Source organism: Aedes albopictus, chromosome 2 (genome assembly GCF_035046485.1).
Source record: "Aedes albopictus strain Foshan chromosome 2, AalbF5, whole genome shotgun sequence".
In the NCBI taxonomy this organism is placed as follows: Eukaryota; Metazoa; Arthropoda; class Insecta; order Diptera; family Culicidae; genus Aedes; species Aedes albopictus.
The window spans coordinates 454,526,073-454,553,910 of record NC_085137.1 but is presented as its reverse complement, the minus strand read 5'-3'; the positions used below and the strand labels follow the sequence as shown (position 1 = coordinate 454,553,910).

At 38.4% G+C, this 27,838-nt stretch overlaps 1 protein-coding gene across 11 annotated transcripts in view; it reads right to left on the bottom strand.

Annotated features, from left to right (window-relative positions):
• LOC109419707 (RNA binding protein fox-1 homolog 1) overlaps positions 1-27,838 on the bottom strand; it is an 823,173-nt gene that overhangs the window by 267,644 nt on the left and 527,691 nt on the right. For 7 of the 11 annotated variants that reach the window (XM_062853910.1, XM_062853917.1, XM_062853912.1 and 4 more), the window contains exon 1: positions 25,776-25,928. The exons of the other annotated variants lie outside the window; for them this stretch is intronic. In XM_062853910.1, coding sequence (XP_062709894.1) covers positions 25,776-25,913 — 138 coding nt within the window. In that variant the 5' untranslated portion in view covers positions 25,914-25,928. Of the gene's footprint in view, positions 1-25,775; positions 25,929-27,838 lie in introns of those variants that run through there. 11 annotated transcript variants of the gene reach the window in all.

Sequence of the window (27,838 nt, the reverse complement as noted above, 5' to 3'; positions counted from 1 at the left end):
TGAGTCCGTTTGTGCAAGGATGCGTTCGGAACTTCGGATCCGGATAAAACCTTTGAAACATAAACATGAATACTTGTACGTACATACGTACGCACACACATACAGACGGGCAGATGCACAGACATGTGTTGCATAAATTCACATACGATCAGAACATAAAGTTTTTCTAGATAAACAGTCATCAATCTTGCAGAGTTTTTCGGAGGGTGCTGCGCTGTCGGGTCGAGCTTTGTGTCTTCGATGCTTTCAAAAGACTTGCATGCAGTTGTACTGGAATAGCATTTTTATACACTTCTTAAGGCAAATGTCTTACGGAATAACAGAAATCGAAAAAAAAGATTTCCAAAGGAATCATTTGAAAAATAAATGATTGAAATTAATTCCAAATTCATGATTGCAATTCAATTCATGTCTCATAGATCCTAAAAGCAACATTGTTAAGTCAAACAGATTTAAGGCAGCCAACCTTAAAGCCAAAACAAAATCTTGGTTTTATGACGGTTATCAAAACCTCTTGGAAGCAAATTCATCATCAAATTATTGCTTCCCAAGTAAGATTTTTTATTCAAGGTTCAAGAGGTTTTGCGAACTACCATAAAACCAAAATGAAAGTTATTAAGTTTTATGACGGTTCTAAAAACCTCTACATGATCAATTGGCCATCAAAATGTTACTTGGGTTGTGAGATAGACCGTACCATTTGAGATGAGAGACGCTTACGTTCGTTATTCAATATATCAAAGAGTTGATATTTTTCACTTTATCGCAGTTGCTCAAAAAATTGACTTAAAGCTGTAATATTACCTAGAAAGTTACACGCGTTGCAACATATCGAAATAATGTAAACTTCTACAAACCTAATATTAGTGAATTAAATCCTTCTTTTGTTCTTGTTTTGATTTCATTTCTTTGTTTTTATTCTCTCAGTCTATCAAACTTCTAATACGTCTAAAATGTATTGTATCAGTAATGCATTTGAAGAATATAATTCAAAAACTGAAAGTGAAATAAAGTCCTGTCCAAAGAACTTCTTCAACTACGTAAAATCCAAATTAAAATCTGACAATTTTCCATCCGTTATGCATCTTGATGAATCTGTTGGTGATAACTCGGAAAAAATTTGCAATCTTTTTGCAAATTTCTTCCAAGAAATCTATACAACATTTTCTGAAGAAGATCGTGACCGCGATTATTTTGCATTTTACCCAGAATTCCCTAGGGACATTGGCGTAAACCAACTCCAAGTGCAGGATATTTTACATGCTCTTAAGAATCTAGACGCCTCAAAAGGTCCTGGTCCTGACGGGATCCCCCCAGTATTCATGAAAACTTTAGCACAGGAACTGACTGCTCCTTTGTTTTGGCTTTTTAATATGTCGCTGGAATCTGGTAATTTCCCAAAACTATGGAAAAGCTCTTTTCTAGTACCTATTTTCAAATCTGGCCGAAAATCAGACGTACGTAATTATCGTGGTATAGCCATTATCTCTTGCATTCCGAAACTTTTCGAGGCAATTGTCAACGAAAAGCTATTTCTCCAAACCAAAAACAGAATTACTGATATGCAACACGGCTTCTTCAAAGGTCGGTCGACCTCAACAAATTTACTGCAATTCATAGACTATTCATTAAACGCAATGGATAATGGAAACCACGTGGAAGCTCTCTACACGGACTTTAGTAAGGCATTTGATCGCATTGACATACCAATGCTACTTTTCAAACTACAAAAAATCGGAATTGAGCCAATTCTCCTGAAATGGCTTGAATCATACCTAACTGACCGTCAACAAATAATTAAATTCAATGGAAACAAGTCAAACCCAATTCAAGTCACTTCAGGTGTCCCCCAAGGCTCTCATTTAGGACCTCTTCTCTTTATTATGTATGTAAACGACATTTCCTTCATTTTAAACAAACTAAAAGTTCTAATTTATGCCGATGACATGAAGCTCTTTCTGGAAATACGAAATGAAGAAGACATCAATGTATTCCACAATGAAATTCACATATTCTACGTATGGTGCAAAAAAAGCCTTTTAGAATTAAATGTAAAAAAATGCAACTTAATATCATTTAGCAGAAAAAGAACAACACCAAACATTTCAATTGCATTAGGAAATCAAAATGTGGAAAAATGTGAAAGAGTAAGAGACTTAGGAGTAATCTTAGACTCTAAGCTTACTTTCGTAGACCACTACAACACAATAATTCACAGGGCTAATAACATGCTAGGGTTTATTAAGCGTTTCTGCTACAACTTTAATGACCCATACACAATCAAAACTCTGTATATTGCATATGTAAGATCAATACTGGAATATTGCAGCATTGTATGGTCTCCTTTTTCAATCACGCACGAAGAAAGATTAGAATCAGTACAAAAGCAATTTCTATTATATGCTCTTCGTAAATTAGGTTGGACTTCATTTCCACTTCCATCATATGAAGCACGCTGCAAGCTTATCGACATACAAACATTGAAAGAGCGGCGTGAAATTGCAATGGTTTCTTTTGTTAACGATATCGTTTCACAACGTATTGATTCAACAAAAAGCTTATCCTCATTAAATTTTTACATACCTTCTCGGCAACTACGAAATCGAAACATATTCATAACAAACCACCGTAGAACAAACTACGCCAAATTTGGGCCTCTTAATCGAATGATGGACATTTATAATCAACACTGCGAAACCATTGACTTTACAATGTCTCGGCATAACCTTAGAAAATACTTTTACAGTCTTCGAAGTCCCAACACCTAAAAACATTATAAATACACTACCTTTCCTAATTTAATTTTTTAATATTTTTTATGTATTTCTTAGACTAAACTATAGCATTAACCTTCCGTAACTCGCGCGGTTGACTATCTGCGTCAGCACCACGCTAATGCTGAGTACAAAAAGCGAGATTTTTTCATCGTGTTGTACAAAATACAACAGCGCGATCGCTCGAGGGTTAAGAAACAAAAAATATGTATATGTAAATGTACTAGTCTACGTCGGTTGACGAAATAAATAAATAAAATAAATAAAATAAAAAAAATCTCTAAGAAAAACGCAACGCAACTGTTAAGTAAATTACTCATTTTTCTTTCTCGTTCTAGACGATGACTCCCACCACCCACTACCGAACTGCACGAGGTAGCAAACAAAGTTTTCTCCTCACAGTTGGAGTTTTTCGGCACGTTCCCGTCCCGTTCTACACTCCGTTTGCTCGGCTCGGAGTGAGTTGCCACTAACGTTCTTTTTTGAGGTTAAAGAAAAATCTGATGGAAAATAAATATATCTCAATTAGTGACAGGTCTGGATTGAGATTGAAGGAATGCTGTTTTGTTCGAGCTTTTCGGGAGCGGAGCTCGAAGGTTGGTTTCGAATATCGTCTTATGGTTCTCCTTCCTTCTGCGGTACGAGTGGAAATTCGATCGAGAAAATAGCCAATAAATTTCAATTAGGGTTTAAAATGTATAAATATTGGTTATGGCTTGAGATGCTATTCGTTTTAAGAGTGATTGGCATCCGTAAGCTACTTTCAATCGTAATAAGATTACTATTAGTTTGTAAAATCCTTTTCTAATATAACTGCCAGCTTTAAACAGCTAGTTTTAATTTGAATTTGACTTCAAGTTCTCAAGGAAACCATAAACCTGTTCTCTGCAAATTCAAAGACTTGCCCTCTAGAACTCCAGAGACTTGTTCTCTGAAAGTTCAGAGACTACCTCTCTGGAAGTTCAGAGACTTGCTCTCTGGAAGTCCAGAGACTTGTTCTCTGGAAGACCAGAGGCTTGTTCTTTGGAAGTTCAGAGACTTGCTCTCTGGAAGTCCAGAGACTTGCTCTTTGCGGGGATCAGAGACTTGCTCTCTGGAAGTCCAGAGACTTACCCTCTGGAAAACCAGAGACTTGCTCCCTGGAAGACCAGAGACGTGCTCTCTGGAAGTCCAGAGACTTGCTCTCTGGAAAACCAGAGACTACCTCTGTGGAAGTTCAGACACTTGCTCTCCGGAAGTTCAGAGACTTGTTCTCTGGAAGTTCAGAAACTTGCTCTCTGGTAGTCCAGACATTTGATCTCTGGAAGTCCAGAGACTTGCTCTCAGGATGTCCAGAGACTTGCTCTCTGGAAAACCAGAGACTACCTCTCTGGAAGTTCAGAGACTTGCTCTCTGGAAGTCCAGAGATTTACTCTCTGGAAGACCAGAGACTTGCTCTCTGGAAGACCAGAAACTTGCTCACTGGAAAACCAGAGACTTGCTCTCTGGAAAACCAGAGACTTGCTCTCTGGAAAACCAGAGGATTGCTCTCTGGAAGTCCAGAGATTTGCTCTCTGGAAGTCCAGAGACTAGCTCTCTGGAATACCAGAAACTTACTTCCTGGAAGACCAGAGACGTGCTCTCTGGAAGTCTAGGGAATTGCTCTTTGGAAGACCAGAGAAATGGTCTCTCGGAGATCAGAGAAATGGTCTCTCGGTGACCAGAGACTTGCTCTGTGGAAGTCCAGAGACTTGTTCTCTGGAAGTTCAGGGACTTGATACAGAGACTCGCTCTCTGAAAGTCCAGAAACTTGCTCTCTGGTAGTCCAGACACTCGATCTCTGGAAGTTCAGAGACTTGCTCTCTGGATGTCCAGAGACTTGCTCTCAGGATGTCCAGAGACTTGCTCTCTGAAAGTCCAGAGATTTATTCTCTGGAAGACCAGAGACTTGCTCTCTGAAAGACCAGAAACTTGCTCTCTGGAAAACCAGAGACTTGCTCTCTGGAAAACCAGAGACTTGTTCTCTGCAAAACCAGAGACTTGCTCCCTGGAAGTCCAGAGACGTGCTCTCTGAAAGTCCAGAGATTTGTTCTCTCGAAGTCCAGAGACTAGCTCTCTGGAAGACTAGAAACTTGCTTCCTGGAAGATCAGAGACTTGCTTTATGGAAGACCACAGACTTCCTCTCTGGAAGTCCGGAGACTTGCTCTATGAAAGTCTAGTGGCTAGCTCTTCAGGAAACCTTTGAAGGCTTCTCCAGGAAGCTTGCGAAGGCTTCTCCAGGAAGTTTATAAAGGCTTTTCCAAGATGCTTATTTATTCATCTCACGAAGGCTTCTCCTGGAAGCGTTTGAAACAATTTTCAGGAAGATTGGGAAGGCTAATACGGAAATATTGAGGGAGCCTGGGAGGGTTAAACACCTAGGAAACTTGCTAAGGCTTAAAACATGTTTAGAAAGGTTTCTCCATGATACTTGGGAAAGCCTCTGCTTGAAAAGCTCAAGAGTTATCTATGAAACGTTGAGAGTGTCTAGATTGCATAAAATACCAAGAAGTTCTATGATGGCAATCTTCACATCGCAGCTGAACGCTTATAAACGTTTTGCATTTACCAATTCTCCAAATTTTAGCTCTAAACAGGTTTGATTTGCATAATTCTCATCAATTGTCTGCTCCATTCCATACAGACAGAGTTTCCTTCGATGCACTTCGACAAACTCAAACTGCTAGCCACCAAATATCAAGTAAAATGGCAGTCAGTGGCAATCAACCCCCGGGGCTGTACTTTTCCATCCCATTGAAGTCTAATCATATTACAGCTAACTCTGTTTCCTGCGTTTGCAAGATACCAACCAACCGGGTGGCCAGAGAGAGAGAGAGAGCTTCCAACCGGCGTCGTTCAACTATCCAGCATCATCGCCGCAGTACCTTCGGGGAAAATGTTCCATTCCACTTGAATTGGTTTATAGAAATAGAACTACACATAACCTAGGTGGATTACATTTCTACCAGCCCCTCAAACCTCCCGTCTTATAAACCGATTTCTGAGCTCAGAAGTAGCATTTCCCAACTGCATCGACCACTCTGGCTGCCTGGGCACTTGTAACATTCGACCCAATTTCCCCCGAACGACATGAATCCCATTTCCAATGGTATCTGCTGTGAAGGAGCAGCGGCTGGTGTGGGTTAGTTGAGGACATCGATGGTACTTGCTAGTGTTGAGTCTGTGCATTCAAAAGTGGAAAATCGGCAAACATGCAACCACTTCCATGTAGCTTCGGTTTCGCCCTCCTGCTTCACAGAAAACGACCGGCGAGTGGGCAGTGTTTCATGTAAATCTGGCAACACTAGACCCAGGTTCGATCGAACACCTCTTTGACTGAGGCCCCTTTTTCGGAAAATATCTTACTAGTTTACTCACCGCACCAGCAGAAGAGAAAAGAGTCTGTAAAATGGACAACTTAAGCAGCAGTCAATTACGAAATTCTGCTGCCGTTCGAAAGAAGGAGAAACTTTCAATTGTGTCCCCCTTCAGGTACCTTTTGACAGTGCGATGATTAGCCGGATGTGGATCCGGAGAGGATGAGCGCAGAGCTGACCAGAATCAACAGCTTTTCGATTATGCGATTGCTTCATGGCTCCTTATTTCCGGAGCAATGGGTGAGACCTTTCCAATAGATGCAATTTTCCTCAAACGACTCACTGGGTACACGAATTGGAAGCATACCTTACTACTAGTTTAATGAAAATAGCTTCGGGAGCAATGCTTTGGCAAATATGAGACCCTTCTTATATTTACATTTATCTGTTAAGAATAGTTTATGAAAGTTAGCAGTTTTATCGACCCTCGGTAAATGCTAATAGAAGCAAATTTAATAAAGTTTTTAAAAGAAGGCAGACTACAGTAGACAGGCCACTTACGACAGATGCCGAAACCACAAAAATGTGCATAATGTTTTTCAGGGAGCCATCTGGAGAGCCCACTGGCTTGATTAATTCAGAAAGAAAACCAGCGTCACCTAATTATGTCCCAATCACAAAGAACCCATTCCTTTCCTAGTCCCCAAATAGAAGAAACACCATCCGGATCGGGGCGGCAACGGCGACCAAAACCCACAAAAATAACAAACGATCAAAATAAACAAAGCCGATGGCATTCGAGATGTGATGGTGGTGCCAAAACAAACAACCGAGATGCACCGCTTTGTTCTCGTTACTCGCCAAGGAGGGGGGAGGGGGACCTCCCCCTAACGTATCGTCATTAAAGAGTTCACAGTTACCGACAGACCGACTACGGAGACTATACGAACGATAATGTCGGCGCACGTGTTACAAATAATTAACATTTTTCCGCACTTTCTTCTTGGCGGGTATGTAACGTAACGTACGTACTTTCCGACGGGCTGAGCTGCTATACATTAGGATTAATGAGTCGAGAATTGACGCGCGCGCGCGAACGCGAGATACGGACAGCTGCGTCTTCGTTTGCTACCACTGCACTGCATGGCACTGCTAGACAGTATTGTTTGTTCTCGTGCCAGAAGGTTGTCAGAGGTAGTTGACGTATGTGGATGGGTGGCTGCTGCCTGGGCCACGGCGATTCGGTGACCTTTTCAACGTTGGAATGGTGGGAAAGGTGCATTGTGACGATTTATGGGGAAAAGTGAAATTTTTGTTGACAAATACAGGATTTTTCTAATAATTCTTCGAAGAAATTCATATGGAATTGCTCCAAGAACTCTTCTTGGAACTCATTCAGAAACTTATTCAGAAATTCCTTCCTGAACTTATCCAGAACATTCTTCAGGAACTCTTCCAGAAACTCATTCAGGAGCTTATTCAGGAATTCCTTCAGGAGCTACTATATGAGATCCTTCAGGAGCTCCTCCAGGAGATCCTTCAGGAGCTCGTCCAGGAGATCCTTCAGGAGATCGTCCAGGAGATCCTTCAAGAGCTCCTTCAGGAGCTCCTCCAGGAGATCCTTCAGGAACGCTTCCAGGAGATCCTTCAGGAACGCTTCCAGGAGATCTTTCAGGAACTCCTCCAGGAGATCCTTCAGAAACTTATTTAGGAGATCCTTCAGGAACTCTCCTTCAGGAGATCCTTCAGAAACTTATTTAGGAGATCCTTCAGGAACTCTCCTTCAGGAGATCCTTCAGGAACTCTCCTTCAGGAGATCCTTCAGGAACTCTCCTTCAGGAGATCCTTCAGGAACTCTCCTTTAGGAGATCCTTCAGGAACTCTCCTTCAGGAGATCCTTCAGGAACTCTCCTTCAGGAGATCCTTCAGGAACTCTCCTTCAGGAGATCCTTCAGGAACTCTCCTTCAGGAGATCCTTCAGGAACTCTCCTTCAGGAGATCCTTCAGGAACTCTCCTTCAGGAGATCCTTCAGGAACTCTCCTTCAGGAGATCCTTCAGGAACTCTCCTTCAGGAGATCCTTCAGGAACTCTCCTTCAGGAGATCCTTCAGGAACTCTCCTTCAGGAGATCCTTCAGGAACTCTCCTTCAGGAGATCCTTCAGGAACTCTCCTTCAGGAGATCCTTCAGGAACTCTCCTTCAGGAGATCCTTCAGGAACTCTCCTTCAGGAGATCCTTCAGGAACTCTCCTTCAGGAGATCCTTCAGGAACTCTCCTTCAGGAGATCCTTCAGGAACTCTCCTTCAGGAGATCCTTCAGGAACTCTCCTTCAGGAGATCCTTCAGGAACTCTCCTTCAGGAGATCCTTCAGGAACTCTCCTTCAGGAGATCCTTCAGGAACTCTCCTTCAGGAGATCCTTCAGGAACTCTCCTTCAGGAGATCCTTCAGGAACTCTCCTTCAGGAGATCCTTCAGGAACTCTCCTTCAGGAGATCCTTCAGGAACTCTCCTTCAGGAGATCCTTCAGGAACTCTCCTTCAGGAGATCCTTCAGGAACTCTCCTTCAGGAGATCCTTCAGGAACTCTCCTTCAGGAGATCCTTCAGGAACTCTCCTTCAGGAGATCCTTCAGGAACTCTCCTTCAGGAGATCCTTCAGGAACTCTCCTTCAGGAGATCCTTCAGCAACTCTCCTTCAGGAGATCCTTCAGGAACTCTCCTTCAGGAGATCCTTCAGGAACTCTCCTTCAGGAGATCCTTCAGGAACTCTCCTTCAGGAACTCTCCTTCAGGAACTCTCCTTCAGGAGATCCTTCAGGAACTCTCCTTCAGGAGATCCTCCAGGAACTCTCCTTCAGGAGATCCTTCAGGAACTCTCCTTCAGGAGATCCTTCAGGAACTCTCCTTCAGGAGATCCTTCAGGAACTCTCCTTCAGGAGATCCTTCAGGAACTCTCCTTCAGGAACTCTCCTTCAGGAACTCTCCTTCAGGAGATCCTTCAGGAACTCTCCTTCAGGAGATCCTTCAGGAACTCTCCTTCAGGAGATCCTTCAGAAACTCTCCTTCAGGAACTCTCCTTCAGGGAATCCTTCAGGAACTCTCCTTCGGGAGATCCTTCAGGAACTCTCCTTCAGGAACTCTCCTTCAGGAGATCCTTCAGGAACTCTCCTTAAGGAACTATCCTTCAGGAACTCTCCTTCAGAAGATCCTTCAGGAACTCTTCCAGGAGATCCTTCAAGAACTCCTCCAGGAGACTTTGAAGGACCTAATCGAGGATTTTTTTTAATAATTTTGCCAGGAATTCCATTAAACATTTCTTCAGGAACTCCTCCAACAATTTCTTCAGAAACTACTCCAGAAATTCCTTTAAAATATTTTCTAATAATATCTCCAGAAAATACTCATAGAATTCCTTCAAGAACTCTTCCAAGAACTTCACCAGGAGTTCCCCCACGAACTCTAGCATTAGCATTAGCATTAAGCGAGTCGCACAAATTCGTAGGTGGTACAGTCCTAGACCGCTGTTATGAGGGTTGCCTCCTTCCCGTCCGAACCAAAGCACAAAGATTTGGGACTAATCTCTGACTCTTAGACAAGACTGACGCAATCCTCCAATGGTCGAGCACTGTCCTGGCCACGTCCTTGCAACTGCTGAGGAATGGAAAAGGATGGTTAGTTTTGGACACCTATGAAAAATGTAGACAACTCTACGATCTCTCAGGCCTAGGTGTCACGGGAATTGGGTTGTTGTTAGTGGAAGGGTAAACTCCAAAGGATACGCTTGGTTAACGTTCAGGCACACCATTGTTAGACTGCTTCGAATCAGTTGTCTGCCAATTCATCCTGGTTTCCTCGTCATCTTGTTGGCATTTGGTTGAATTACTAGATTCATCGGTTGATAATCTGAAATATAAAATAATATTAACATCGTACGTCAAATAAGCTACATATTAGTGATACGCTCGCCACAGTTACATATTTTTAAAATATTATTTATATCGTACGATACATTTACCTGAATCCTGCTGAAATAAAATGTTAATTAGCAATACATTGAAACACAAATACTACAAAACACAAGAAAAAGAGCATCAAACTTCGATCTTGGAATATTTAAAAATACGATAAATATCAAGATCAAAATTTGATTTGGTAGATCTTACACCGCAACGCACCATTCTAAGGTGATCTACCCACGTTACGGGGTATTCACCAGGAGCTCCTCCACGAACTCCTTCAAAAATTCCCCAGGAAGTCTTTTAGGAACCCTTCAGGTAAGATGCTGTCTTCAGAAATTCCTACTGAAACTTGTTCAGGAACTCCTTCAAGAACTCATCTAAGAATTTATTCAAGAATTCTTCCAGGAGTTCCTGTATGAAAATCTTAAAGAATTCTTTTAAAAACTTGTCCAAAAATTCCTCCAGGAAATCTTCATGGAATTTCTTCGGGAATTCTTTCGTGAACTCCTCCAGGAGATCCTTCGGGAACTCCTCCAGAAGATGCTTCAGGAACTTCTCCAAAAGATCCTTCAGGAACTTCTCCGTGATATTCTACAGAAACTCCTCCAGGAGATCCATCAAGAACTTCTCCGGGATATTCTTCAGAAACTCCTCCAGGAGATCGTTCAGGAACTCCTCCAGGAGATCCTTCAGGAACTCCTCCAGGAGATCCTTCAGGAACTCCTCCAGGAGATTCTTCAGGAACTCCTCCAGGAGATCCTTCAGGAACTCCTCCAGGAGATCCTTCAGGAACTCCTCCAGGAGATCCTTCAGGAACTCCTCCAGGAGATCCTTCAGGAACTCCTCCAGGAGATCCTTCAGGAACTCCTCCAGGAGATCCTTCAGAAACTTCATCAAGATATTTTTCAAGAACTTCTCCAGAAATTCCCCAGGATTTTTTTCTAAAAATTTTGCCAGGAATTCCTACAGAAAATCCTATAGGTACTATTCCGAGAATTCCTTCAGGAATTCCTCCAGAAATTCCTCAAGGGATTTTCCCAGGAAATGGTCATGGAATTTCCTTCAGGAAATAGTCCAGGAACTCATTCAGATATTCCTTCTGCAACTCTTCCAAGAACTTCTCCATGATCTCCTGAAAGAACTTCTTCGGAGATTCTCCAGAAACTTCCTTAGGAATTCTTCTAGATACGCCTCCAGAAAATCTTACAGAACCTTCAAACATTTGTCCAGCAAGTACTCCAGAAATTCCTTCAGGAATTTCACCAGGAATTCCTCCAGGATATCCTCATGGAATTTCTTCAAGAACTCTTTCAATAACTCATTCCGAACTTCCTTCAAGATATCATCCAAAAATTCCTTCAGGAACTGCTCCAGGAAATCCTTCAGGATCTCATCTAGGAATTCTTCCAGGAACTGTTTTTGGAACTTTTCCAGGAACTCCTCCAGATATTTCCCAAAAAAAATCTTCCACGAATTCCTATATTAAATTTTTCAGCAACTCCTTCAAAAGTTACTTCTAAAACTTTTCCAAAAAATCCTCAAGGAAATTGTCACCGAATACCTTCAGAAATTCTTCCAGGAATCCAGGGAATCCGTCAGGAACTCCTCCAAGAAATGATTCAGGATTTCCTTCAGCAAATCTTCTAAAAGTTCCTCTATTAGCTCCTGAAGTAAATCCCACTACACGAAATCTTACAAGAGCTCCAGAAATTTCTCCAAAAACAAATCCAGAAAATCCTCCAGGAACTTTATCTAGAACTCCTAAAGAAAATTCCTTCAAGAACTCATTCAGGAATTCCTCTAATGTAATCCTTCAGAAACTAATACAGAAATTCTTTCTAGTTTTTTTTCAGGAATTCCTCCAGAAATCCTTCGCAAACTCCTCCAAGAATTCTTTAGAAACTTCTTCAAATTTATTCAGTAACTAATCCAGAAATTCTTCCAGAACTTCAAAAATTACTCCAGGAACTTTTCCAAGAACACCTCCAGGAAATCGTCTAAAAATTCCTTCCAGAACTTATGCAGAAATTCTTTCTAAAACTCTTCGAAGAATTCCTCCAGGAAGTCCTCCAGGAATTCTTACAGGACCTCCTTCTGGAATTTCTGGACCTCCTACTCCAGAAATTTATTCATTTTTTTTCAGGAGAACTCCACCAGGAATCTTCCTGAAGATTTTTCTATGAATTTCTCTAGAAACTCATCGCGTTTTTTTTCTAAAGATTTTTCCAAGGTTTCAACAACAACCCCGCACAAAAACACTTCATACGATATCCACTTCAACATTGGAACCCACCGTTGAATCACCATTTTCCCTTCGAAATTTTCTTGTTTCCTCCACTTTCCTTCACCCTCCATCCAACCGAACGACCACCATCACGCCACACATAAGTGAAATATGCTGTACATTACAGCGACAGCTTAAAAGCATCTAAACAGCCATTAATCAGTTTTGTTACCCCCGGACTCTTTACTTTGTAACGACGACGGCAACAACAACAACAACAACAACAACGCATCAGGACCACGCGCAGCAGATCGTTGTCAGCTCGCGAAAGTCCTTGCTGCGGGCACCAAAAAGCAAAAAAAAAAAATGCTTCGCAATTTCCCGGGAGCTGGCGCACCGGACACCATCATCCCCACACACCGACGATTATGGTGATGGTGATGATACCGAACGATGTGCTTCACGGTTTCGGGGGTGACCCGAATAGAAAAGAGGAACATGGAATGATGAACCGAATTTGAATCCGACTTTCTCAGCACAGTTGTGCTAAATAATTGCAAGTTCACAGGCTGATAAGTCTTAAATTCCAACCACAAAGTAACCCTAAGTTATATAGTTGCTCATTAGACTGTCCCAAAAAAAATCGATGTTCAAAAAGTCAAGGTGCTCAACCCTTAATTGAAAGATATGCATATTTGAAGCATTTTTGTAGAACATTTCGATTTTCTAAAAAATCATTTAGAGGTTCCGCTAGGGCGATTTTTGAAAAATGGCCTTTTTTCATGAAAAGTCTCAAAAAAATCATTTTTTCGTAATATTTTTTCAACTTCTGAATTTTTTCAATATTTTTGTATTTTTCTATGGACCTCTAGGCATTCTTGAAGGGGATAAGTTTTTTGATTATTGTATTTATATTGACGGCAGAACCATTTTTATGTTGATAAAAAATCTATTTTTTTGAGAATTTTTCGTCTAAATTTGAGAAAAAAATACATGCACGATTTTTTATTTTCAATTTTTAAAATTTTATCTGATAGTACTATTTATATGCGTCATTTCTCTAAAAAAAGATTTAAAATATCTTGTCCAGAAGCTTAGATATTAGGATTTTAGTAAATGGACAATTTTTCAAATTTTTGCAAAGCTTTGGATATTTGAAATATTGTAAGGTCTTTTTGACACTCCCATGTTCGTAAATTATTGCTGTGTGCGTTCAAGATGCAAACGGTGCCCAAATGCGCTTCAAACGCGGTAACACATGTTACCAAAGGCAACGTAGCAACCATAGCCAATATCACCGCCACCCTAGGATTCGAAAGCTCCCGCTGACATCGGGTTACTTGTTAGAAAATCTTACCGCATTTGGTGCTCCCGCATTTGATATTTGCATTTTGAGTGCACACAGCAATAAAAAAAAAGTTAAAAAAACAGCTTTCCTTGTTGGATGATCAAGCTAGTTTAAATATGGATATTTTATTCTGGGCTAGTTGGCAGTAGATTTATGAAGAGCTTTCTGAATAACTACAAATATGACGGGTATTGTGGTTACTGGTAGCAACGCATTTAGTTCGAGATTACGCCGTGAAATTCCCGACTACTGCGCCTTTTTTTCTGAAATAGGAACGACCATTCCATGCAGAGATTATATAATATTGATAAAATCAATAAAAAACATAGTTAAGTCTAAAAATCATGACGTTTAGGAATAAGATCGCGTATTTCCCCGAAAGGCTATTATTGTCTATTATTTTCTAAGTTTTTTTTTTAAATCAGTCTTGACTTACCTTAGCTATTTTTTAATTATTTCATCACTATTATATTACCTCTGCATGAAATGGTTTTTACAATTCAGAAAAGGGGTGTAATAGTCGAGAATTCCACGACATAATATCGAAATTTATGCGTTATTACCAGTAACCACGATACCCGTCATTGTTGTAGTTATTCAGATAACAGCTCTTCATGGATCTACTGCCAATCACCCTGGATTAAAAGATCCATGTGTAAACTAGCTAGACCATCCAACAACGAAAGCTGTTTTTTCTAACTTTTTTTTAATATTCGAACATTGGAGTGTCACAAAGACCTTACAATATTCCAAATATACAAAGTTTTGCCAAAATTTGAAAAATTATCCATTTACTAAAATTACATATGTACATATTCTATCCAAATTATTTGCAATTATATTTAATTGAGAAATTACACAGATATTAAGAAAAATAAATATATCTATTGAATCTGCAATTTATGAGATTCAGAAATTCGCGTATTTCTACAAAAGCTTAAGTTTGTCTATAATATTTTAAGTTCAAGTTTTCAGTAAAAATCATGACTTAACTATGGTTTTTTATTGATTTTATCAATATTTTAGAATCTCTGCTTGGAATGGTCGTTCCTATTTCAGAAAAAAAGGGCGAAGTAGTCGGGAATTCCACGACGTAATCTCGAACTAAATGCGTTGCTGCCAGTAACCACAATACCCGTCATATTTGTAGTTATTCAGAAAGCTCTTCATGAATCTACTGCCTACCAGCCCAGAATAAAATATCCATATTTAAACTAGCTTGATCATCCAACAAGGAAAGCTGTTTTTTAAACTTTTTTTTTAATTTACGAACATGGGAGTATCAAAAAGACCTTACAATATTCCAAATATCCAAAGTTTTAAAAAAGTTGAAAAATTGTCCATTTACTAAAACCTTAATATCTCAGCTTCTAGACAAGATATTTTAAATCTTTTTTTAGAGAAATGACGCATACAAATAGTACTATCAGATAAAATTTTAAAAATTGAAAATAAAAAATCGTGCATGTATTTTTTTCTCAAATTTAGACGAAAAATTCTCAAATAATAGATTTTTTATCAACATAAAAATGGTTCTGCCGTCAATATAAATACAATATTCAAAAAACTTATCCCCTTCAAGAATGCCTAGAGGTCCATAGAAAAATACAAAAATATTGAAAAAATTCAGAAGTTGAAAAAATATTACGAAAAAATGATTTTTTTGAGACTTTTCATGAAAAAAGGCCATTTTTCAAAAATCGCCCTAGCGGAACCTCTTAATGATTTTTTAGAAAATCGAAATGTTCTACAAAAATGCTTCAAATATGCATATCTTTCAATTAAGGGTTGAGCACCATGACTTCTTGAACATCGATTTTTTTTGGGACAGTCTATTGCTCATTGACTTTACTTGTCATTGCCCAAGTATGATGCATTATAGTCAAACTATACAGTGAACTGCATTAAAACAAATTGGCTTCAAAAGCCAGTTTCGTAATAGTTGTATGATTTAAGAACTGAACAGACTATCTTTATGCATTATAATTGAAAAAATAACGATCGTTGGTAAAACTTGATTCTACCGCAAGGTTTGAACTAATTAACCGGAACAAGTAGAATTCCAACCATACATTGTATGGTTCATAACCATAAGTGGTATTGTAATTATATTGTATCCACAATAATTTATATCGTCCGGTGGTTGTGGTACTTGTTCAACATTTTTGTTAGGCATTCCAACACCGCACGTTACGCAACGTCCTTGTAAGTGCTTCAGCAGCGCTACTGGACCTTTACGATCGCCGTCCGTAAAAAGCCGGGATGGATGTGGCGGTAACTGACGAAAAGTTGTGACTTCCGTACTGGGAGGGTGGCTTGGTCATCCTCCTCGGTGTGATGATAATGACGGTGGTACGCAGCCAAGCAGCAAAACTGGAATGGAGAGGAACAACCTGCAATTTTCGTCGGACGGACGAAGCTTTCTGCGTTCATTGCGACGTCAAGTGCGAAATACTAACTAGGTAACCAAAAGCAGCGCAAAGCGACCATCTCCGGCTTATGATGAACGATTGGGGGAGTTTATCCTTGGCAACGGCCACAGTCTTGTCACATCCGGTTTCTGTCACGTCCAGGGAGGAAGCTTCGATTTTCGTGCTGGCGTAATGATAGTGCTGAACGGTGCGATGCCATGATGATTGGGTTGGATTAGACTATTTTTCTGCTTTCTTGAGTAACCCTGAAATTGGGAGGTAGCCAGCTATTCAAAATTATTGCTCTGGAAGTACTTGCTCGGTTGTTGGCCGAGGACATTCTTCAGCAATTGACCAGTTTTGCATTTGAAATCGTACTCGTTGTCTCGTTAATCCAGGAAACAAGTTTCCAAAAATGCTTCTCAGAAGGTATTCATGAAGAATTTCTAAAAAAAAACTTCTGAAAGATTCCCAGAAGGAACTACCGGATGATTTCTTTATAACATACAGTTATAACTTTATAACTATACAGTACATCGTAGCTACCACACAAAAACGATAAAATAACCTTATAACTTATGACAATCGTATCGTGAAAAAAGAACAATATTATAAATAGGTTGAGAATTACAAATCTCTAGCAGAAACCATACCTTAAAGAGATGGAAAACTCTACTTGATGATGTTGAAATGTATTGTAGTTATCATTAATTCAAATATTCGAAACGATAGAGCAGAACAAATTTTAATTGTTTTTCACCATAACATGAATTGTAAATGTCGTTTTTTCCAGAATGAACTCCAGGAGGGCTCCAAGAAGAAACTTTTGGAGGATTCCCAAAACGGTTTCCTGGATGATTTCCCGTTAATGTGTGAATGTGTGAATTTTCTGGAAGTCAGCTACCTTGCATTCTATAAAATAACATTATAACTAATGACAATCGTATCGTGAAAAAAAGAACAAAATTATAAATAGTTTGAGAATTACAAATCTAAAGCAGAAACCATACAATTAAATGTTACAATATTGTTATATAGTTGATAGTACCATACAATAACCATTGTAACTACCATAATTCATAAATCAAATATTCAAGGGCGATATTAAAAGAAGAGATGGAAAACTATACTTTTCAAATTGATCATGTTGAAATGTATTGTAGTTATCATTAATTCAAATGTTCGAAACGATAGAGCAGAACAAATTTTAATTGTTTTTCACCATAACATGAATTGTAAATGTAATTTTTTCCAGAATGAACTCTAGGGGGGCTCCAAGAAGAAACTCTTGGTGTGAAGGATTCCCAAAACGGTTTCCTAGATGATTCCCCGTAATGTGTGTCAATGTGTGAATTTTCTGGAAGTCAGCTACCATGCATTCTATAAAATAACATTATAACTAATGACAATCTTATCGTGAAAAAAAAGAACAATATTATAAATAGGTTGAGAATTACAAATCTCAAGCAGAAACCATACATTTAATTGTTACAACATTGTTAAATAGTTTGTATGGTTACCAATGGTACTACCAATAACCATACAACTACCATAATTTATTGCAAATCAAATAGACAAGCGCGATATTAAAAGAAGAGATGGAAAACTCTACTTTTCAAATTGATGATCTGAAATGTATTGTAGTTATCATTAATTCAAATGTTCCAAACGATCAAGCAAAACAAATTTTAATTGTTTTCCATCATAACATGAACTGTAAATGTCATTTTTTTTCCAAAATGAACGCCAAGAGGGCTCCAAAAAGAAACTCTTGGAGGATTCCCAAAACGGTTTCCTGAATGATTCCCCGTAATGTGTGAATTTTCTGGAAGTCAGCTACCATGCATTCTATTGTGGTTTTACTATTCAAATCTCTAGCACCACAGATTTTATCATACTCGTATTGGACCTAATTTGAGACCCGTTTCAGACTTTCACCCACCGAGCTTCACTGGCACCCACTAATTCTACCGCCTGACAGATATTTCACCCAATTAACATGTGTATTACCCGGTCCCCGTCAAACGAGCCATCAATATGCCTATTATCCCAGCTGTGCCAATAAGACGAATTTGCTTGTCCCATCAAGTGGAGAATTTATCCAACACTCCTCCGAACCATTCTGCTCAATCACACTTCATATACCCCGAACGTAGTAGTAGGTAGGTAGGTAGGTAGTTAGGTACGTCTCCTGCGCGCTAGACATGCAGTCTACATCAGCCGCTTCAAGCACTTGATTGGCCGTGCCATCATAAATAACCCGGCCCCCTCCATCTGAGCAGCAGCTTCGTTTCCGACCCCCGGAAGAAATCCCGCCAATCACTGCTGGTGGTGTTGTGTGTATGTTAATCGGACGTTTAAAATATGATCCATGCTTCAAATGCAAAACCATCGTTCGTCAGACTACTAGACCCTAGATCTGCCTTCCTACTCGTTCTAACAAACACTAAACAGACACCAGACTGCTTTGGGACTGGATTAAGCTCCAGGCCGGCTAATTGAAATTTAAATGCCATTTATAGGTTGCACCGGCGCATGCCGCCAAGTGTCGTAAGCGACCCGTACGAGAGGTGGGATCATTATTTAGTATATCGACTCTGTTTAGTACTCATTCGCTGGGTAATTTACGTACACCTGTATTATTCATCTTCTGGTGTGGCGTTGCAACGGGAATAGCACTTGCTTTCATGAACAATGTTTTTTTTTATCAATTGGTCTTTTCGCTCTAGTACATCTTATAGCATGAACAAAGATGCACTATGCCTTAAAAAGAAAGAGAAAAAAGAAAAAACGAATGCGAAAAGATCCTGAACCGAATTGGGAGTCGAACCCGCAGCTCTAACATGTTTAATAGATACGCGTCTACCAACTGAGCTAAATGGACTATGGACTTCAGGATCGATTCTAGGCTAGTGACAATACTACTAGGTATGCAAACAACCGCATTCATCTACATACCATGTTCCGACTACAGAGGTGAACAACAAAATTCAGGTTTCTCTAGTTCGAACCGACTGTATTTTAAGAGAACTTCTGCTCTGTTGTTGACCACGCTGTAGATGGCTCCCCTTGGCATTTAACAACTACGCTCGCACCGGATGCGCGGCGAAATGCCAGAGGAATTTTGTGTCACATTAATCTTTGTTTCACGCTCGGTATCCGAATTCCTCTGACGCATGTATCGTAAACGTCAGCGCCGTCAGTCGGAGTAAATCGGACCCCACCCCCGCGACTCGATCGAGACAACGGCCGACGGGCGGCGACCATTCAATGAAAAACAAACGAACACGAGCGAGCGACGCGTCGTCAGCTGCTCCGCCCGACGAAGACACGATCTGAGCAAAAAATAACGACGATGAAAGTCGTCGTTAATTATTTGTTCTAAATCTGCGAATGAACCAACAAAGAATTAACTCAACGGAAGCACCGATGGCAGGTGTATGTCACGTCGAGGTCGTTTTCTAGCCGCGATCCGTTTGCGAATGCGAGAGAACGTACCGCGGTCCACGATTTGTTTCCGGTCTGAGATCTACCGACGATCATACGGATGTTCTTAATGCTGATGAATAAAAAACAGTCTGACAAATTGGAAGAGCGACTTGGCTTGACAACCGAATGGAAAACTGCTTCTTTTGAATATAAAAACAAATTAACTAGAACTTCGCTTTATTTCAATGCTGCGAATTATCGTGATCATTACGAGACGGTCCTGGAATATCATTCTCCAAGTGATACGAACCAGCTGCCAGGGATGTAAAATGTCAAGAAAATGTAATGAAAAAAAAATGTTATGACATTTTCCTGATCTACCATTTCTTGTGAAAAATATCATGACCATCACGAAAGAACCGTTAGCTTCGATTATGATGTCACCCGGATACGATACGATAAAGCTGGTTTACCAAATATGACACTCGAGTGTAACAAAAACTTTATGAAAAAAATGGGTAAAAAAAGTCATTTTTTTAATGCAAACGTTACAATCTTGGTTAACAATAATTAATAGAAAAAAGGAAATAGATAAAACATACAAAAAAAAAATAAATGGTAAGGTAATGTTTTTATTTTAAAAGCTTCAACAATACCACTTTCTAGTACACTGAGCGGAAATCACATTTGAATTTCACTGGAAAAAGTCATGTAACCGGTCATTTTTTTTTCTTTTTTTTTTCAGTGGGTTTACATGAAATAAGTGACTCCATCTTGACTCCGAAGAAAAGCTTTTGAAAATTTCATGCAGTAAACTGTATGTATATGTTTTCCTAGTGGATGATACTGCAGTCAAATATATCTATATACAGCCATTCCATAGAAAAACGATATAGTGCATCTCCGATTGTCGTGAAACTTGGTGGGCTTGTAGTTCTTCGGAAATAATTAGACCCGTATTTTTTTATTTCGTCATTAGGGTGACCAATTTTCATATAGGGTGGTCCAAAAAATCAAGGTTTATCAAAACTAAAAATTTTCAAAAAATCGTAACTTTTGAACCATTTGACTGATTTTCAACTTGTTTTTTTTTGTTTGAAAGCTATTGAATTGTAGTTTTCAGGAAAAATACGTTAAAGGGGCTAAAATGTAGAGTACTATAAAATATGCAAATATATTAGTTTTTTCACGTTTTCATGGTCTCGGGACCAAAGAGGTACCCTGGTTTTATATTTTTATCAGAAAATTCAGGAAATTTGGCGTAACATATCAAAAAACCAGAAATGTATGTTGTTTTGTTTTTGAGATATGATTTTTTGAATATAGAGAGTCATATATTTTAATACTAGCTACTCTAAAATTGCTTGAAATTGCAAATTCTCATAAAACTATGCATAGTATTGCTTTTTAAAGTGATTCCTGGTGGTTTTGGTATCCATAATATTATAAGGAATCAAAATATAATCAAATTTAAAAAAGTGTCTTGTATGGGAAAATTTGACCTTTTATTTTCAAAAAATCATATCTCAAAAACTAAAAAAACATACATCTCTGATTTTTTGATATGTTACGCCATATTTCCTGAATTTTCTGATAAAAATATATTTGCATATTTTATAGTACTCTTTACATTTTAGCCCCATTAACGTATTTTTCCTGAAAACTACAATTCAATAGCTTACAAACAAAAAAAAAAAGAAGTTTAAAATCGGTCAACTGGTTCAAAAGTTACGATTTTTTGAAAATTTTTAGTTTTGAAAAACCTTAATTTTTTGGACTACCCTATATGAAAATTGGTTACTCTAATGACGAAATAAAAAAAATACGGGTCTAATTATTTCCGAAGAACTACAAGCCCACCAATTTTCACGACAATCGGAGATGCACTATATCGTTTTTCTATGGAATGGCTGTACACTCCCGTTCAAAAGTTTGGGGTCACCCCCTCAAAAATATGTCATTTTTTAGGCCCATATCTCCGCCAATTTGCGTCCGATTTCCAAACCCTAGGTTTCATTCAAAAGATAATAAGTCAAAGAAACTTTGAACATGATTTAAAAGGAACTTTTTCAAAAAATTTTGTATGTAAACTTAACCCAAAGTTGCCAAATTTTCTAAAAAATGAATATAAACTTACGGCAGTGTCGCTGGAAGTTGGGTCGGCCAAATTTTAAGATGAGAGCGGTAATATGACCCATTTTCTATTAGCTTTCAACTGCTTTTTACAGAACTTAGCTAAAAAATCTAGAAAAAAAGTTATTAAGTAAATTAATCCTTGATGTCATCGACCAAAAGTTTGGGGTCACCCCTCAATATGATGTATCGGCCAAAAGTTTGGGGTCACTTTCGTAAAACATGGAAAAGTGATTTTAGTTCAATTTTAATTATTTTTGGCTCATTTCAAAGATAATTGACTAAATATACGTTTGATGTCTTCAACTTATCGTATTTAACGATTTTTGTATATAAAAATGTTATGTAAAGTTAGCACATTTTACCACGCTTCAAAAAATGAGGCAACTTTACGTTAAGTTTTAGTATGTAAATTTCAAACAAATATGTGTGGTTCAATGTCTATGCAGTAAGTATCATTCATTTTGTTTCAAATAAGCCAAGAAGAATTAAAATTGAATGAAAGATGCCAAAGATATCAACAACTCACTTTTCCATGTTTTACGATAGTGACCCCAAACTTTTGGCCGATACAGCATTTTGAGGGGTGACCCCAAACTTTTAGTCGATGACATCAAGGATTAATTTACTTAATAACTTTTTTTTCTAGATTTTTTAGCTAAGTTTTGTAAAAAGCAGTTGAAAGCTAATAGAAAATGGGTCACATTACCGCTCTCATCTTAAAATTTGGTCGACCCAACTTCCAGCGACACTGCCGTAAGTTTATATTCATTTTTTAGAAAATTTGGAAACTTTGGGTTAAGTTTACATACAAAATTTTTTGAAAAAGTTTCTTTTAAATCATGTTCAAAGTTTCTTTGGCTTATTATCTTTTGAATGAAACCTAGGGTTTTGAAATCGGACGCAAATTGGCGGAGATATAGGACTAAAAAAATTACATGTTTTTGAGGGGGTGACCCCAAACTTTTGAACGGGAGTGTATATATATAAAAATGAGTTTGAAGTTCCTTTGAGGCAAAAAAAAAACTCACGAACGGATAAGCCGATAAGCATGACTCTGGCACTGTTCGATTCGTATTCATGGTGGCTGTGTTTATAAGTAAAAAAAAAAGTTACGAAAATCAACTGAAAAAGTAAGAAAATTGATAAAGTACGGATTTTTCATGAGCTGGGAAGAAAATCGACACGAGGGAGATAAAACCAATCTAGAGTGCGGTGCAGCGATGACCTCAACATTTGTCAAACCACCACATTTTGGCAAGACAAAGTTTGCCGGGAAAGCTAGTATATGACTTTACAGCGTTTAGTTGTCACCTATCAGTAACGGACCATGCATGAGTGTGATGATACGAATGTGTTCTGTGATTTACAATGTTTTCTTACGAAGAAGAATTAAATTTTCGATTGCTTCTCGAGTAAACCAAAACAGAATACCGTAAAACGGGGTATCTTTGATAATGCGGGTAACTTTGATAGTGCAACAGGCATTGTATAGTTTATCTTAAAACTATGATTCCTTCAACCAGTAAAGAAAAAGGCAAACGTAGATCAAATCTATACATATGAAAGTTCATCTTAGACGTATTTTCATTAAAACCTAGTTTATATACAACTTTTAGGACAAAAAATAAAAATTGTTGATATTTTTGTCATTTGTCAACCCCTTCAAACAATCTGCTGTACGACTTCGGTTCAACTATTTTTTCAATGAATGGACTCTTATTCTCGATAGATTCGTCATAGTAGATTCCAAATCTGGGCTTGAATCTCTTAACAAAATGTGTTTTTACGAAATGGTAGCAATTTTTTAAATTGGGACATAAATCTCCATACATCGATAAACGCCTAAAAGTCTGCAATGCCCTTGTATTTTCATGCAGATAAATCTGTGTTGTTCAAAATTTGTTAATAAAACATTCAAAAACTACCCAAAAAAAGAAAACCCATCATGAATAGCACGTAATCATATGTTGATGTACCGTTAAACATATATTTTTACAAAGATAATAATTTTTGATAGCTAAATTAACTGTATTTTTCACTCAGAACTCCCCAAACTCATTTTATATGTAGAATTTAGTAAAAAATCAATGTTTTGATATAAACATTATATCTGATATATTCCACAAGGCTTCTCTCATCATGTTCATACTCCTTAGATTTCAATCTTCGACTGTTTTTCAAGATTTGATGTGTTTTTCAGGGCACTATCAAAGTTACCCCAAAATGAAAATCTGATTCTCGCTCATATGGAAAACTAAAAGTCACCCAAAATATTTAAGATTATCGAATCTTTCAATTGCAATTGATAACTGTTACTCCAGTACTTGTTTTAAAAATATAAAAATAGAGGAAATACTGTTACATGGAAAAATATTAAGAAAATTCGCCTAAAAACTATCAAAGTTACCCCGTTTTACGGTACTTAAAATTCATATAATTGCGTAGTAAAAGAATTTGCTTTAATTTTATTGGAATTTTTCAGTGACAATTTTTCAGTTACCAATCATTTGTTTAAAATGTAGATTTGAAAAAAAAAATCTACTAGAGATTTCCAGTAAAATTTAAGTGAAAATTTAGCTCGGTGTAATATTCCATCACATGAACCATCAGTAAAGGTAAATGAGTCATTGCTTCCCAGTTTAAGTTCATCAGTAGAGAAGCAGCAAAACCATACTGAGTGTGACGGGTTCGATTCCCGATAGATCCGGGAACTTTTCGTAGTGAAACATTCTTTGGGAGATTATTGTCGTGCCTGCCACGCAATATACACATTCAAAATGATCATTGACAAAGCAAGCTTTCAGTTAATAACTGTGGTTACTCATGCTGAATAGCAGTATCGGTCACAGTGGTTGAGTTATGCCCAGTGCTGCTATTGATCGTGACCATCCCATGACAATGAACAAGTAGGCCTTCTCAGCGTCACAAAATGAAACGAGCACTCGCGCACTTCGTCATGTCATTTCGCAATAATCAAGCGTCATGACGAAAACTTCCTCGCATTTCAACCAAAAAATCTTTGGAAAACTCAATACCCATTCTGTGATAACACACAGAGAGGATCCATGAAGAGAACTCGAAAATGTCAGTTAGGCCCAAATGAAAAATCAGTGTTGATATATTCATGATGTAAAGGATTTAAACAATAACAAAATCCATCGATGTGCTAGTAATTCTTCATTACATCAACGAACCTAACCTCAAAATGACTGACAATTCTCAGGTCATTTTAACAGATGCAACATGAGCATGAAAAGGACGGCAACAAGATCGATAAAGTAGAATATGTTATCCGTCTTTTTCGTGTATGTGTGTGGTCTGTCAAAATGACCTGTGAATTGTCATACATTTTCATGGCTAGCTTTGTTGGTGTAATGAAGAATTGTCTTGTTTACAACCAGATCACGCTTCGTCATGACCGAAAAATGAGCAAATATTTTTAGACTCTCTTGGTCATCGTCTCCCGATCGATGACATTTGAGCGAGGCACTTCTGTAAAAATCACGTGACGACTCGTACTGACATTGACGCTTTCCAAGCCTGGTTACGCCAAGAAGAAGTCCCTTACATTTTTCGCACAGTTGATACATGCAACCAGGGATGGGAACATTCACTTGCAAAGAGTTACACTTATTTGTTTTTTTTTCTCAGCTTAGGAGCATACTAAAAAAAAAACAGGTAATGAAGGACTTCTACCTTGTGGTTCAATCTAACCGTTTGCCAAATAAAGTAAGGCTCGCACACCTTACCTAAGTGGTGAGAGAGCTATGAAGGCAACGCTCCAAGTGGTGAATATATATATTACACTCACCTTGGGGAGAGTCGCTTTCATATTTCTATCACGATTTTGGTATGCGTATGCGACCCTTTGCTATATTCGGTAAAATTTTAAATAAAACCATTAGCTAAAAGTACTCCACACACTGTTTTTTTTTATAGCCTACCACTTCTTAGCTGAGAAAATAACAAGTGAGTTTAACTCTTTGCAAGCGAGTGTTCCCATCCCTGCATGAAACCTCTAAATATTTTGAACGGGGTTTTCAGCATAGAACTTTTATTTCTGCGGTCCTCATCTATCACTTTAGGAGCGAGCAACTTAACTTTCCAATAATTTAGCTTTTTTGAGACACCGCAATGTCTAATCGTTCTTACTATTCTCACCTGGTTAATATTAGGGGAAGATTTGTCTTGTTGTTCACAGAATGAAGAAGGTAGAACGCTTACCTGTAAAAAATCAAATAAAAAAGTTTGAGTTAGTACATTACCACATATAGTTATGACAGTAGTGCGAAGTTTCATGTTATAGTAATTTACAACTTTACTTGTTGATGGATAAAATTGAAATGCTTATAGAAATAGTACAGGTAGAATTAATATGTTGAACAAATAGGAATGCTAAAGATCGTCGACGTCGACTGCTTTGCGCTGAGTGTCGTCGTTGCGCGTACGTGTGGAGGAAATTGTTTATGGGATTCGGCCATACGGCGCCAACCAGTGGGTGAAGCAGCTAAGCTATTCATTGGTGAACTCGTTCCATTTTTTTCCAATCAGCAAACATGAATCTATGATTTTCAAATGTATTTTTAGGTATTTACTCAGCAAATAATGAAAGGTTCATCGTTTCGTGAGTGTCTCAAGCAGGGATGGCATTCCGCACTGAAAATGTGCACAGTACAGTCATTTTCATATTAAAACCGCGCACACTTGCACCCACACTGAGGAGCATGCCATCCCTGGTCTCAAGAACACTATGAGAACGGTGAAACGGCAAATTTTCAATAAATGGCTCACAATGAGAGCGCAGCAGCATTGTACTAAATGGTACTTTTTTCCAAAAAGTCTGAAAAAATGCAGAACTGCGAACCAAAACATTGGCTTTTTCGAGTATATGCAACGGAGATAGGGCCCATATAGCCGAGGCGGTAAACGCAAGGGTATTCAGCATGACCATGCTGAGGGTGACGGGTTCGATTCCCGGTCGGTCCAGGATCTTTTCGTAAAGAAAATTTCCTTGACTTCCTTGGGCATAGAGTATCTTCGTGCCTGCCACACGATATACACATGCAAAATGGTCATTGGCAGAGGAAGCTCTCAGTTAATAACTGTGGAAGTGCTCATAGAACACTAAGCTGAGAAGCAGGCTTTGTCCCAGTGAGGACGTTACGCCAAGAAGAGGAGGAGCAACGGAGATTCATCCAGCCAATCATTCAAAAACCTGGAAATTCATTCATTTCTTTTTTTTTTTTTTCATAGTGATTACGGCGGTAGCACACTGTGCTTATGTTCTAACACCGCACCCTTTCCCTACGTTTGCTTCTATGAGCCTCTATTTTTGTTTCAACACACAGAAGTACGTAGGCATATCGTGGCCCAAGTCGACACTGTTTTGGCCTGCGTTGAACAAAAATAGTTTTAATAAAAGTTTCCCCTTTTTTCTTTTTGTCAATTGTTTTTTTGTAGTATGGTCCATGTATTTAGTTAGGTTCTTGTCAATTTGTCAGTTATTCGAAGTAGATTTCCAATATGTAGTCAATAAGTCAATTAAGTCATTCTGATCTGTTCTATCATAGCAGCTTTAGTCTTTGCTTTATTGAAGTGTAGTTTTATTGGAAATATGCTGAATGTCGTTATTAAAAAGAGACGTCTGGAACTGTGTCCTGCTAGTTGTTTCGTCATGCACATACGTCATGTCTTAATAATGCCTAGGAGATTAACGAAAACACGTGTGTTCGGTCGGATGTCCATTGCGTAGAAAGTCAAGGAAAATAGGTTTCTTGTCAATTGTTATGTAAGCCTCGCTTGAAGCACTTCCCGTCAGAACCCTGTCATCTGTAAACCAACTAATCCGTATCTTCGTACACAGCTAAATACTGTACTGTCAACCGGAGAAAAGCCTACGGGTAAATATTAAAAAAAAATGAATAATAATGCTGTCTAGCGCATTGTTTCCTATCAGCCACTATTTTAGTCTAGTCCCAACTGCAAGCTTTTTTTCCAATCTTAGCGTCAATTGTCTTCTAGATCCTTCTAGATAAATTCATCGAATCAGTCGAACCCTTATGTTAAAATATAGTCGATTATGTGTCAAATTATTTTCTTGATTTCTACTTCTCTGTGTTCATCTCTTGTGTCCTTAAATTGTCATCGGTGAAAAACCCACAGAAACATGTAACTGAACTCCTGATATTTTTCTGTTGGTGTCATAACACCATCTAAGAGATAAA